We start from the raw sequence: 12,597 nt of genomic DNA on the forward strand, positions 1-12,597 counted from the left end.
TGCTGGCAGAGGCTTTTCACCTTGTGGCTTTCCTGGCAAGGCAGACAGCTCTTCAAAGGACAAAGCTGCATCCCGCAGCCCGAGCTGGGGCCGTGCCCAATGTTCCAGCTCCCGGGGCCGGGCAGGAGGAGCAGGAGGCGCGGCAGGGAGGGACGGTGGCGAAGAAGCAGAGCCGGAGTCGTGCGTAGCTCTGTCAGCTGCTGACGTTTATTGCACAGGATGGGCTGGATGGGGAGGTGGACGCTTGGAGTGGGGCCCTGTCCCTGCGGCTGCTCGGCCGCAGGGTGCCGGGGCTGGCGCGGGCCCCGCGCTCGCGGTACATTCAATGTGGAAGGCTCCAGAGTGCGAGGCAGCGAGGCACACGTGCACACACACACACACACACACCTGCACACACACCCACACACGCACGCACAGCACACACACAGGCACCTGGTACACCGGGCAGGTGCCTGCCCCAGCCCCAGGGCTCGGGCTCCAGCGCCTGCCTCCGTCCTAGCGCTGCCTACGGGGACGTGGGGCCGTGCTCACCCCCAGCCCCGGAGTGGGGGACAGTGTGTTTGTGGGTGCTTTACAAGCCTCAAGGCGACCATCCCTCAGACCCTTCCCAACTTACCTCCACTCCTGGACCATGGCCCCTCGCCTGGGGTCTGTGAGAGGGGCGCAGGGACACGCGCGGCGCCGGGGCTGCGCCGACAGCCCCGGGGAGGTGTCCTGCGGGTCACACACAGGGATGTGTTCAGGTCATAGATATCATACACAGAGTTGGTCATGGCGAGGATGCAGCTGTGGCTTCTATGGGCAGCCGGGGAGGCCAAGGGGGCAGCGGGGCATCGCCGCGGGGAGCGGGCGACAGGGTCAGACTTTGGTCGGAGACGACACACCCGGGGGGCTCAGCCCAGTGACCCCGCGGTGAGGGGAGGGCACAGCAGCCCCAGGCCCACCCTCGGCAGCTGCCCCGCTGTGCAGCGGTGGCAGGAGGGGCCGGGGAGCGGGACTGGCGCCGGGGCGGGGGGCGGCAGCCGGCGGCGCGGCCGTGGCCCTCACCCGGCGGCGCAGGGCGGACACGGGGTGAGGTGGGACTCCCTGCCGCCGGCCCTCCCCGTGCCTGGCGCGGAGGTCACAAGTTGGAAGACAGCCTGGACTTGGCCGGGTCCGTGTCGGGCGTGCTGGACGCCGAATCCTTGCGGGGCGCCGCCGAGTCCTGCGGCAGGGCGGGCGGCGGTGTCAGCCCCGAGCCCGTGGGCGCCGGGTGGGCTGGAGCCCCCCGCGAGGGTGCCTGGCTCCGCAGCCCGGCCGGAGGGCCGGGACCCGGCGAGGCGGCGGCCGGACCCCCTCCGATGGAGGTGCTGGACTCGCGGGCGGAGGCCGGGGGGCTCTGGGTGCTGCCGGCCGCCAGCCCGTGAGGCAGCGAGGGCTGCGAGGCCGAGAGGGGCCGCGAATCCTGGCTGAGGCTGCTGGTGTGCAGCGCCTGTGTGCTCTTGTGGGCGGCCAGGCGCTGGGGCGAGCTGGGCGCTGGCTGCTGGCTGAGGGACAGCTGGGAGCCCAGCGGCCCGGGGGCACCCGCGTAGGCGAACGTCCGGCTGGCCAGCGGGCTTTGGGATGGCGGGCTGGCCGCGGCCGCGGCGAAGGCGCTGGTGGAGGCGGGCAGGGCCGTGGGCTGCGCCGGGTCCTGCGAGGGCGAGGGGTTGGCGTGGGGCACGGCGGGCTGCGGCTGCGGCGGGGGGCTCTGCTGCAGCAGCACGGGGGACACGGCGAAGGGGCTGGGCACGGCCTGGGCGTACTGCAAGCGGCGCATCATGCGGGGCGAGCCCAGCGCCATGGAGCCCACCAGCGGGCTGGCCATCTGCGGGCAGAAGCTCATGGCGACGGCTTGCTGGAGGGTGGCGATGGCAGAGGTGACCTGGGGCTGGACGGGGCTGTACATGGCCGTGTGCTGCTGCAGCTCCGCCTGCTGCACCATCTCCCGATCGTACTTGACGATCTCCTGGATGATCTCGTTCTCCTGGTTGTTGAAGACACCTGAGTTGAGGTCGTGCTGCACTTTGTGGAGCAGGATTGAGTTCTTCTTCCCTACAGGGAGAAGGCCAGGAGAGCAAGCACTGTGAGACCCTGTACTGGGGCTATGCTGGGCTCCCACAGGAACCACAGCTTCCCCCTTTGCCAAGACACCCCGTGTTGCCCTCCAGGCCCCCCTCTGTGTCCTACCGATGCGGTCGAGACGGTCGATGGCCACAGTCTCAAAGGCCGTCTCATCATGGGGTACTCCTCCAGCACCTCGTTGAAGTGTCCACTGAGAGCGAGTAGAGGCGGCAGTAGGTGTCTGCACGGACACTGGCCGTGCGCCGGCCACGGGTCAGCCAAGCAGATTCTGGGGGGAAAAAACACCAGGGCCAAGGTCACAACACCACCATCAAGGACAAATAGGGCAGGCCAGGAGCAGGGTGTGAGAACCACCAAGCAGTGGGTGCCCTGGGACAGCACAGATGCCCCAGTGCCTCTCACTGACCCCGAGAGGCTCAGTCCTGCCAGTGCTCACCCCAAAGTAGGAACCATCGGAGAGTTCATCTCCTTGTTGCCCCTTGGTGAGGATGCTGACCACCCCGTGCTGGATGAAGTTACATCTTCTTGCCGATGGTACCCTCTCGGATGATGTAGTCACCCGGTGGAACACCTCAAACTTCAGCTTGGTGAGCATGGCCGTGACGAAGTTGGGGCTCGGCGTTGGCAAACAGCGGCATGGAGGCCACCAGCTTGCGGCAGTTGAAGTTCACGATTTCCTATGGGAGGTGGGTGAGCCCAGGAAGCTGGGACCTGGCCTTCCCCAGGGATGCTCACCACCCCAGACAGTCTCACGGATACCCTGGCATGCAGATTGTGCATGGACACACTCCCAACGGAGCTGCAAAGCTGCAGCAAGAGGTGTTTGACCCCAAGCATGTGCATGGCAGGAGCTGGTGGGACCCACAGTAAGGAGGAGAGGATCCCTTCCCTTGGCAAGGGGGACAATCCCCATCATGGGGGGACAATCCCCATGCTCACAGCAGCGTCCTCCTCCCAGCTCTCCAGCCCTCACCTCACGCAGGGGCTCGTTGAGCTCCCCCAGGATGCTGTCCTCATCAAACATCTTGCCCTGGTACCGATGCTCGTAGTAGTCGTGGATCTTCTGGCGGAAATCAGCGGGCAGCTTGTGGAAGGACATGTACTGCTCCACCTGCTTGTACTGTGGGGAGAGATGGTGTCAGCTCCACCCTCCACCTCCATCCCCACTCCATGGGGCTGGTCCCACTCCATGCCCCACTCCTGCTCCTGACCAGCAACCCTCACCCCACATGGCTGCAGCTCCACGAGGGTACAATCCCCATCCAGCACAGCCCTACCTTCTCCTGGTACTGGCGCCGGGAGGAGTCCAGAGACTGGATGAGGGCGGTGGCGTGGCCAATGAACATGGCGTAGCAGGTGGCCCCCACGATCATGCTCAGCATGGTCAGCCAGATGTCTGTCATGCTCTCGGGTGCCTGCTTCCCATAACCGATGCACAGCATGTGGCTCATGGACTTGAAGAGGGCGAAGGAGTACAGCTCACTCCAGGAGTCGTTCTGCAGTGACAGGGACAACAGCTCAGCCATGCACGTCTCTGTGTGTGTGTGTGTGTGTGTGAGCATTGCTTGAGGGCACAGCGCCCTGGCTCATGCCTGGCCACAGTCCCAGTTCTCTCCCAGCAGTAGGAATTTATTGAAAAGCAAACTTTTCAAACTTTCCAAACTCCCCCAGTGAAGAAGGCAGGGAAGGAGAAGGGTAAGACAGGAAGAGGAGGAAGCCAGGCGGAACAAAGCAGAGATGGAAATTTGATGAAACAGGATGAGACAGACAGGAGGAAAGGGCCATTTGCAGGAGGCTGCAAGGCTGAGAGGGAGCAATTAGAAAACAGGGGCCATATTATTAATAGCAGCTTTGTGGCTAATGAGCAGGAGAAGGCGGCAGGGGATGGGGCCAAGAGCCCCATGTCAGCATATTCCTCCCACCCGGATCAATCCACACTGCTCCAGGTCCTGTGAGACCTCACCAGAGGCAGGATCCAGGGCCAGGTGCACCATGAGGCTCTGACCCACGAGGGATGGCATCTCCTGGGGCTGGAGGATGGATGACATGGGGAAGGGTGGGAGCCCCAGGGAGCAGGCAGGAGCACGGTGTGGGGCAGATGGAACTCACCACCATCCCATTGATGGAGACCCAGCAGTTCTGGGGGAAATCCTGCAGCATGGGCACCAGGAACTGGAGGCAGCCATCCCAGTGGCAGAGCAGCAGCATCATCCCAATGAGGTTGATGATCCTCATCACTGCACTGGCCAGGTCGTAGGTCATGTGGCAAGATCTGTGGGTGGGTGGGATGGCAGGAGATGAGCCTGGGGACTGTCCAGCCCTGCTCAGGGCACTGACCTGCATGGCTTTAGCTGGAAAAGGCTCCCATGGCTGGCCTGGCTCTGGCCCCAAGGTGGCTGTGCTCCACCTGCCTATTTATAGCCGGTGGGTGCTGCCCGGGAAGCGCTAATGGCAGCGAGCCTTGACGAGGATCAGGGAGACACAAATACTCTGGGCACTGAGGAGGGAGCAGGGCAGCTCCCAGGGCACTGAGTGCAGGGTTTGGGCCAGAGCCATGCAGCAAAGCTGAGCATGTCCCTTCAAAGCTGGGGATCCCAAAGGACTGGGGATCCTGCTGTCCTCTGCAGTGCTCCTCGAGCTCTGATGGGACAGGGAATCAGAGGGGAGAAAGGCAGGAGGCACTGAGCTGAGCAGGGGGACAGAGTCCTACTGGCACCCATAGTGAGTGCTGTATCACAGCTCAGGGACACCCCAAACCCTCCAGGGTGGGTCAGAGCCACCACACAGCCCCACAAATCCTCTCCACCCTGCCAGTTTGTCAGGGAACCCCTGTGCTCGCAGGGACCCTCCAGCTCCCACTCTCTCCAACATCCAGCTGCTGCCAGAGGGTCCCACAGCAGGTGCTCACCTCCTCCCACTGGTGGATGTAGCGGATGAGGCGGGAGAGGCGCAGGAGGCGCAGGAGGCTGAGGATCTTGGTGAACCGGACGATGCGGAGGGCACGGGCTGTCTTATAGACCTCCGAGTCTATGCCCTTCTCCACAATGAGGAAAACGTAGTCCACAGGGATGGAGGAGACAAAGTCCACCACAAACCAGGTCTTGAGGTACTTCTTCTTGATCTTCTCGGGGTCCAGGATGATTTCTGTGTTGTCCTCAATGACAATCCCTGTCCGGAAGTTCAGCACCAGGTCCATCAGGAAGAAGGTGTCAGAGACCACATTGAACACGATCCAGGGGGCCGTGGTCTCCTCCTTGAAGAAGGTGATGCCCACAGGAATAATGATCAGGTTGCCAACCATGAAGAGCAGCATCGTGAAGTCCCAGTAAAATCTGGGGAGCAAAAAGATTGGGGGATGTCACCTACGGCCCAGAGTGCCCCCATTCTTAGGGGACCCAGCCACCATGAGAGAAGAATCCCCCTCAAACTGGCTGGGAGTCCCTCCATGCCCTAAGGGACCTGTGCCACTGGGTTGCTATCACTCCAATGCCACAAGAACCCCTTTGTGTCCCCAGACACCACATCTTGCTCCCTGCTCTCCAAACTGTCCCCGGGGTGATCCTGCAGCCAGCAGAGCCCCTGACTGAGGCAGAGGATGGGGGTGAGGGCTTCTGCTGCTCTGATTTGGCCAGTGGCAGCAGGTCCTGTGGGAGGGGAGAATGATGGCACCAAGCACCGGTGGGGGACACGTTCCCGCGGGCTGGGGACCCCCAAACCACCGGCAATGCTCAAGGTCGCGGGTGGAGTCAGTACCCGGGACCCCTGGGAGCAGCCCCCAGAGTGGGGACCCAAGGACAGGGGACAGTCCCCAAGGACAGCCAGGGCCACCTCACCCCGGCGCCTCCCTGGCCGGGTTGGGTGGCGGTTTGGGGATGCCGGGGTGGGGTCTGCGCGTCCGCCCGCAGCGCGGGCGCGGGGGAAGGAGCGGCCGCGGCTCCGGTGCAGCGGAGCACGTACGCGCTGCAGCTGGAGGCGGCAGCGCCCGCAGCCCCGGCCAGACGCGAGGGCGGTGGGGGGGTGGGCGGCCGCCTCCGCCCCCGGCCCTGCCTGGGCTTGCGCCTGACTCCCCTCCCGGCCCTCACTCCATCCTTCTCCCTTCATCCTCCTTGTCCCACTCTCCCGGGCCACCGGTTTGGACTTTTCCGAGCATCTGCCAAGGTCACGGCAGCTCTGTCACGGCAGCCAGGATGACGCGTGAGGCCACCTCTGCGGGGCAGGAGTGGGCGGCGATCCTCCTCAGTGACACTGTTGCGCGGACACTGCGGGACCCTCGCCCCACGCTATCCTGCTCAGCCCACCCCGGAGCTGCGGGGTGGATGGGCTGGGTTGGTGCCATGGCCCACGCTGTGCCCTGGGGTGATGGGGGACGCAGGCGGAGACCCCCAGGGCCACGCACAGAGGAAGGGGCGATGGGCAGGTCCCTCCGTGTCCCCCGCACTCCCCCCCACTGCGCAGGACTAGCGCAGGACCAGAAGGAGCTGAGCATCCCAGCTCCTGACCTTCTCCAATGACACCTTCCTCATGTGAGCACATTGCCGTGGGCACCCGGAGTGATGTCACTGCTGCAAAACGATGACTTCACACCAGGGCGGTCCCCAGGGTACCCTCGGCAGAGGAGCTGTGCTCCCCTGCGCCCCTACACCGAGCTCCAGCTGTGGCACCAAACGGGCCCAGCTGGACCCCTGGGCTCCCACAACACGGCATGACCTCCCAGGGATGCCAAAACCAGCAGAGCTGCTGTGGGGCTGGATTTGTCCCTAAACCCCCTGACAGCTCCCGCTCAGACTGACCCTGCTGTGCTGCGTGGGTCTCACAGGGGCATTAGCCATGCAAAGCTGTGAAGAACAAAGATTAAATAACCACGCCAGCTGGGCAAAACTCCCCTCTGGCTCCAATCCCTCTGCAATCTGGCTGAGCCAGGGCAGAATTCGGCCCGTGGAGAAAGATAAACCTGCTCCTGATCCCCCACTGCACACAACTGACCCTGTGTGATCGCCTCGGGGACCGGCGTGTGATGCCAATGCTTTCTTCCTCACAAGGTTCATGTGCATAGGAAAAAGATCCAATCCAGGCTGCTAAAAATATCTGAAAACAAATTAATCAGGATCCTCGACACCCCTCCCTCGCTTCTGACCCAATTGTACGACAGTGATGATGACAGGAGATGCCCAAAGCCCCCGCGAGAAGCAGCTGCCACCTTCTGCTCCATCGTCTGGCACAGTGGTGCTGCTCTGAGGTTCTGGGCAAGATTAAGAGTAGGGTCCAAACCTTAGAGGGGGGCATGGCCATGATATGCCAGAGTGGTCCCTGCTTAACAGCACTGGCAGCACTCAGAGCTCCAGGGATTGCCAGGGATGATCCAACCACTCCCACCTGTGCTGATCCCATGGGACAGGTTGGATAGAGCTCATTTAGACCCCCCTCTGCTGCTGGGCTCTGAGCTCTTTGGCTCTGATGGGGCCCAGATGCAAACCAGGCTGCCTGGTGGGCAGGAGCTGCACAGGATCAGACAAAGATCAGTGTGGGATTGGAGCAGGATTGGGGCAGGATCAACACTTTACAAACTCACACTAAATACTCATATTCTAAAAATGAGATTGCCATGAGAAGTGGGCTGTGGAGCCAATGGCAGAAGTTAGCCCAAGCTGATGAGCAGCAGTGGCCAATGCACTGTCTGTAGCCCCAGATCCCAGTACAACCAATTGTGATGAATGACTGGTGCCCTCTCCTCTGGAACAGCCTTTTACCCCCAGGGGTCCCTGGGGAAGGGGGGATAAAGGCTTTGCAAACTGCTCAAGGACCCAAACCTTCACCATTCCCCAAGTCGGTCACAGCCTGTCCTCCCCTTGAGCTGTGGCTTTCAGCAACTGATGCTGCAGAGGGAGGGGCCCAGCTCCCCAACACCCTCACCACAGGGAACAGGAACACCAGCACCAGCAGGAGCATCAGCAGCTGGAGAGCCCAACTCTGCTCAGGAGCCTCTATGGTGGCACCATCCAGGCAGAGGGAAAGCCCCTGAAAGCATTTAAATCTGGGTGAGGAAGCTCTGGCCAAGCAACACCAGGCACATGTTCTGGAGGCATCATTGCCCCTGATTTACATGCAGAAATGGTTCTTGCAACAGAAAATCATCATCATGAGAACCTCCTGCTGGGCTCCAGCCCCAGTCCTAGCCCAGCCTTGTGGAAGGCTGGAGTAACCCTTGGGCAGCCCCTTGGTGGTCACAGGGTGATGGGCACTGCCACCACCTCCAAACCAGCACTGCAGCTCCTGCAGCTTCCCACACTGATGCCCCAGGGCTGGTGCAGAAACCCCAAAAGAAGCAATGAAGCAGTTGGTGCAGGCTTAGCTGTTCCTCCAGAGACCAGAAATGGCAAAGTCGGTGACAATCATTGCCCAGCACCCAAAAGGAGGTGGCCCTGCTCCAGCATACATTTACAAGGTCTCTTTGATCAGAATTTTGCAGCTCAGGATCTCACCAGCCGCCCTGATTGCTTCCTTGTCATTCAATATTTATGTAAATAGCAACTTTGGTTCCTGGAGCAAATCTGCCCTGAATTGTGTGTGAACGATGGCAGCACCATGGCCGTGAGGAGCCAGGATTGCTAAATGATGCCGATTATGAAATGATGTCACAGATGCAGATGGGTAATGATTTTCTCTTAAGATAGGAAATGGGTTTTGCAGGGCAAACACGATCAGGTCACACTCCATTATCATTACTGGATAAATGCTTTTTTGATTATTTTAAGGCAGGACAGCATGGGAGGGATGCACTCCTGTCCCCAGCGTGCACGGGCAGCGCGGGTTCCTCTGCCCAGCCTGGCGTGGGCTGATCCTGCTCCTGTGCACAGTTGTGGAGCTGGAGGATGCCATGGCTCTGCCTGCAGCTCCTCCCCACTGGGCAGGGAACTCTCCTACGCCACTTCCAGCATCAAAACACAGGCAGCCACTCTGCCCCAATGGTTTTCAAGTCTCAACAGCGGTTCCAGGAGGATGAAGCCCGTGCAGGGCAGGACAGTCAGGGTGACTTCCCAAGGTCACTCCAGATCCACCTGCCTGCTGCAAGCACCAGTCCAGGGAGTGATGCTGCTGCACTCTGGGGAATCCTCTGAGGCCTCAAGCCCACTGTAGGCTCACTGGAGGGAGATCCCTGCTCTTGGCAGCACTGTGGACTCTGCCACCAGCACCATGGCTCTGCCAGCTCAGAGAAGCAAGGCAGGCTCTGCCCCTGGTCACCCCACTCCCAGCCTCCCCCAACATCCCACAGCTGCTGAGGGTGAGGAGGAGCACAGGGAGTGAGGAGGGGCCAAGTCTTCCTGCTCAGCAGCCCCAGGATCCACCTGGCACTGCCACCTCTTCTCTGTCACGGCAGGGACAGTGGAGCTCCCTCCACCACAGGACCAGCAGTGGCTGGGCAGAGTGGCCACTTCCCACCCCAAATCTGCAGCAGAATCCAGGCAGTGAGATGAGGGGACTCCACTGGGTTCCCATGGCAGGTTCCCATGGTGGAAAGGTTCAAAAGCTTGTGCAGGACATCAGGCCTGAGGGGAGGCCAAAGGCCTCCAATTGCTCCTCTGGAAGGTGTCAGAGCAGCCCAGGAGCAGCACACGAGGGTGAAAGCAGGAGGTGAAGGTGCTGGTCCCTGCCCTGAGCCCATGGCCACCTTCACCTGCCTCAGGGAACCCCAGCCCACAGGGACCCATCAGCATGAGCAGTGAACAGAACCTGAGATCTGTCCCAGGGGATCCCCCACTCAGGCACCCAGCAAACCCTCCCTTGAGCCACCACAAACCTCTCACCAGCACAGCAGCACAACGACTTGGGGCTGAGCCCCTCGGCTCCCCCAGGCTCTGGTCAAAGGCTCTTCCAGCCCCTTTGAGGTCTCTGGACCAGAGTCATCCCAGTGCTAGCTCACCAGCAATGCCAGCAGAGTCTCAGCATCCCCATCCCTGCAAGATGCCATGCTGCCTGCCCCAGACAGTGCAGCCATCCCTCCCGGTAGCTTCCACACGACTCGGGAAGCATTTGCCACTCTGGAGCTTGCCAGGGCTCAGGGGATGGGAAGGAGATGGAGCTGCAGAGCTTTTCTGCCTGGTTTGTCATTCCTGGCAGACACACAGGCTGGATCTTGGGGACTCGAGTCCTCTCAGGAATGAGAAAAATCCCCCTCAAACCGGCTGAACTCCAGGGACAGAATCAGGCCTCCTTGGGGGAGGGGGGAGCCTTCACAACGCTCTGCCAGGCAGCGGCAAAGCACAGCCCCCTGCCCAGTCCCAGCCCTGCCCAGGGAGGGGGACACCGAACCCCAGAGAGCTCCGGGGACAGAACCAAGGCCCTGGGGGGTCTCAGGAGGTCCAAGCCGGGCCAAACCTGCCGAGACCCCGGGAAGGACAAGGGGACGAGGAGATGCCCTTGCCCAGGCACCGCGAGGGCTCCCGGCATCTCCGGAACGGCGGCTGCTGCGCTGGGGAGGGGGATGCCCGGCTCGTCCCCTCCCTCGCCCGGCGGCGGCTCAAGGTGCCCTCGGCCCTCGGCCCGGCCCCGCGGGATGCGGGATGCGGCCGAACCCCGCGGGTACCCCCGCACCTGAAGTCGCTGTAGGGATGGATGATCCAGGCCCCCGCCGACTTGACGCGCTCCTGCTCCCGTTCCACCGCCTTCTGCGAGCCGAACATCCGCAGCGAGAACTTGTTGACGCCGGGCTGGAGCATCGCCCCGAACTGCCGCTGCATGAAGCTGGCCTGGCTCCCGCGGACCTCCTCGGCAGCATCCTCGCTGGCCCCCTCCTCGGCCGCCTTGGCCCCGCCGGGGGATGCGCCGCCGCCGCCGCAGGAGAAGGAGACCTTGGGCTCGCGGGGCGGCTCCGGGCCGGGGCTGCGCGGGGGATCCCCGCGACGGCACTCGCCGTTCGGGGACCCCTTCCCGCCGCGGCCCCGCGCCCGCCCCGCGCCCGCCGCCCCGCCGCGCTTGGCCCCATCGGCCGCCTCCTCCTCGGCCGCTGCCTCCCCGCCCGCCGCGCCGCGGCCCGCCCGCATCCTGCCGCCGCTGCCGCCGCCGAGGCCACCGGCGGCCGAGTGGCGCCCGCCGCCGCGGCGGGGGCGGGCCGGGGCGGGCCGGGGGCGGGCGGTGGGGCTGGGCCGGGGGCCGGGCGGCTCCGCAGCTCCCCCCGCCGGCACAGCTTTTGCCGGAGGAACCGGTTACCGGGACCGGCTAGCGGGATGGGCCATCCCATCTTCCGACCCGACGTCCCAGGACTCCGGCAGTCCCCGGTGCGGCGTGGTGCGGGGCTGGTCGCTCTCCCCGCGGGGTTCTGCTGCCGCCTGCCCATCCGACTCGCCGCGGAGGGAGCGGAGCACTGCGTACCCCCCGGGCAGAGATGGACCCCAGCACCGCTCTAGCTGTGGTAGCTTTGCCCTCCCACCACCACCAAGGATCCATCGCTCCAGCGCTGAGCCCCCTCTGAACCCAGCTGGTGCCAGGAGGAATCCCCCGAGGTGTACCCGGGGATGGAGACTCCGGACCGGCGTCCCAGGGCAGCGCCAGCACCCGAAGTTGGATACCGGACTCGAAAGGGAGCTGATTCACTGGAAGAACGGGACACCGGGACCGGCACCTCTTGCCCCTACCACGGGAACGGGCTCGTCCGGCTGCGGCTCCCCGGGCTGCGAGGTGTCGGGGATCTCCGGACGGTGCGCCCCGAGCACCCCTGAGCAGCCGGACAGGCCCGGAGCTGCCCCGCCGGTCACGGAGCCGCGTGGGCAGCGCGGCCGCGGCGGTGGCACCACCTGGTGCCACGGGACAGAACCGCAGCCGGAGCGGAGCCAGCGCCGTGCCCTGCACTGAGCCCCAGAGCAGGAGACACCCCAAAATTCACCCCGTGGATCACAGCGACCTCTGTTCTCTCTGTTCTGCAACTTCACGTCGCGGGCTTGGCACAGCTGCCACCAAGAGCAGCCCATTTCTCCAAACCATTCCTGGGCAGAGCACTGCTGCCCCTCAGCTGCCCCCAGCCCCTGCAGACACTGATTCAGCTTAACCCGAGCAGGATGCTGGAGATGCCAGAGCCAAGAGGTGAAGCAGCAGCTCAGGGCTCACCCCCAGGCACCGGGAAGCAGGGGGTGAGAGCAGGGTCCCCAAGGAGCTTGGAGCACCTGCTCTATCTCTGGAACACGGTGGGGCATCACACCAGGGGGCCTGGTTGTGCCAGCCCTGCCCAAGGTTCAATGTGGCAGCCCCTGGCCATGGCAGGGCTGTGCCACAGCTCACCAGGGCAGCTGCACCCCAGCCCAGAGCAGCACGATGCCAGCTCCATCCCCTGCCCAAATCCTGGAGCTTCTGACCCCCATCCCTGCCCAGCCAAACAAAAGGCACAAGTGCTGCTTTGTACTGCAGCCCAGAGCAGGGTCAGACAGGACCCATAATCCTCATAAAGGAAATTAAACCGTGCATTGATTTTTCACCAGGATGGAGCAAGGCTGGGGCTGTGAAAGC

The 12,597-nt window shown here is 63.3% G+C and overlaps 1 protein-coding gene across 1 annotated transcript; it reads right to left on the bottom strand.

The window, feature by feature from the left end:
* Positions 1-185: 185 nt before the first annotated feature.
* Positions 186-11,206, bottom strand: HCN2 (hyperpolarization activated cyclic nucleotide gated potassium and sodium channel 2). Its single transcript, XM_079328351.1, is given in 15 exon segments — positions 186-2,073; positions 2,209-2,247; positions 2,250-2,288; positions 2,291-2,362; positions 2,365-2,371; positions 2,540-2,620; positions 2,622-2,668; positions 2,671-2,716; positions 2,718-2,780; positions 3,077-3,223; positions 3,381-3,599; positions 4,213-4,368; positions 4,370-4,375; positions 5,012-5,435; positions 10,693-11,206. Coding segments are annotated over 15 exon segments (2,748 nt in total). The 5' UTR covers positions 11,142-11,206; the 3' UTR covers positions 186-1,120.
* Between the last annotated feature and the right edge of the window lie 1,391 nt (positions 11,207-12,597).

The sequence above is a fragment of the Erithacus rubecula genome (assembly GCF_903797595.1).
Source record: "Erithacus rubecula genome assembly, chromosome: 28".
In the NCBI taxonomy this organism is placed as follows: domain Eukaryota; kingdom Metazoa; phylum Chordata; class Aves; order Passeriformes; family Muscicapidae; genus Erithacus; species Erithacus rubecula.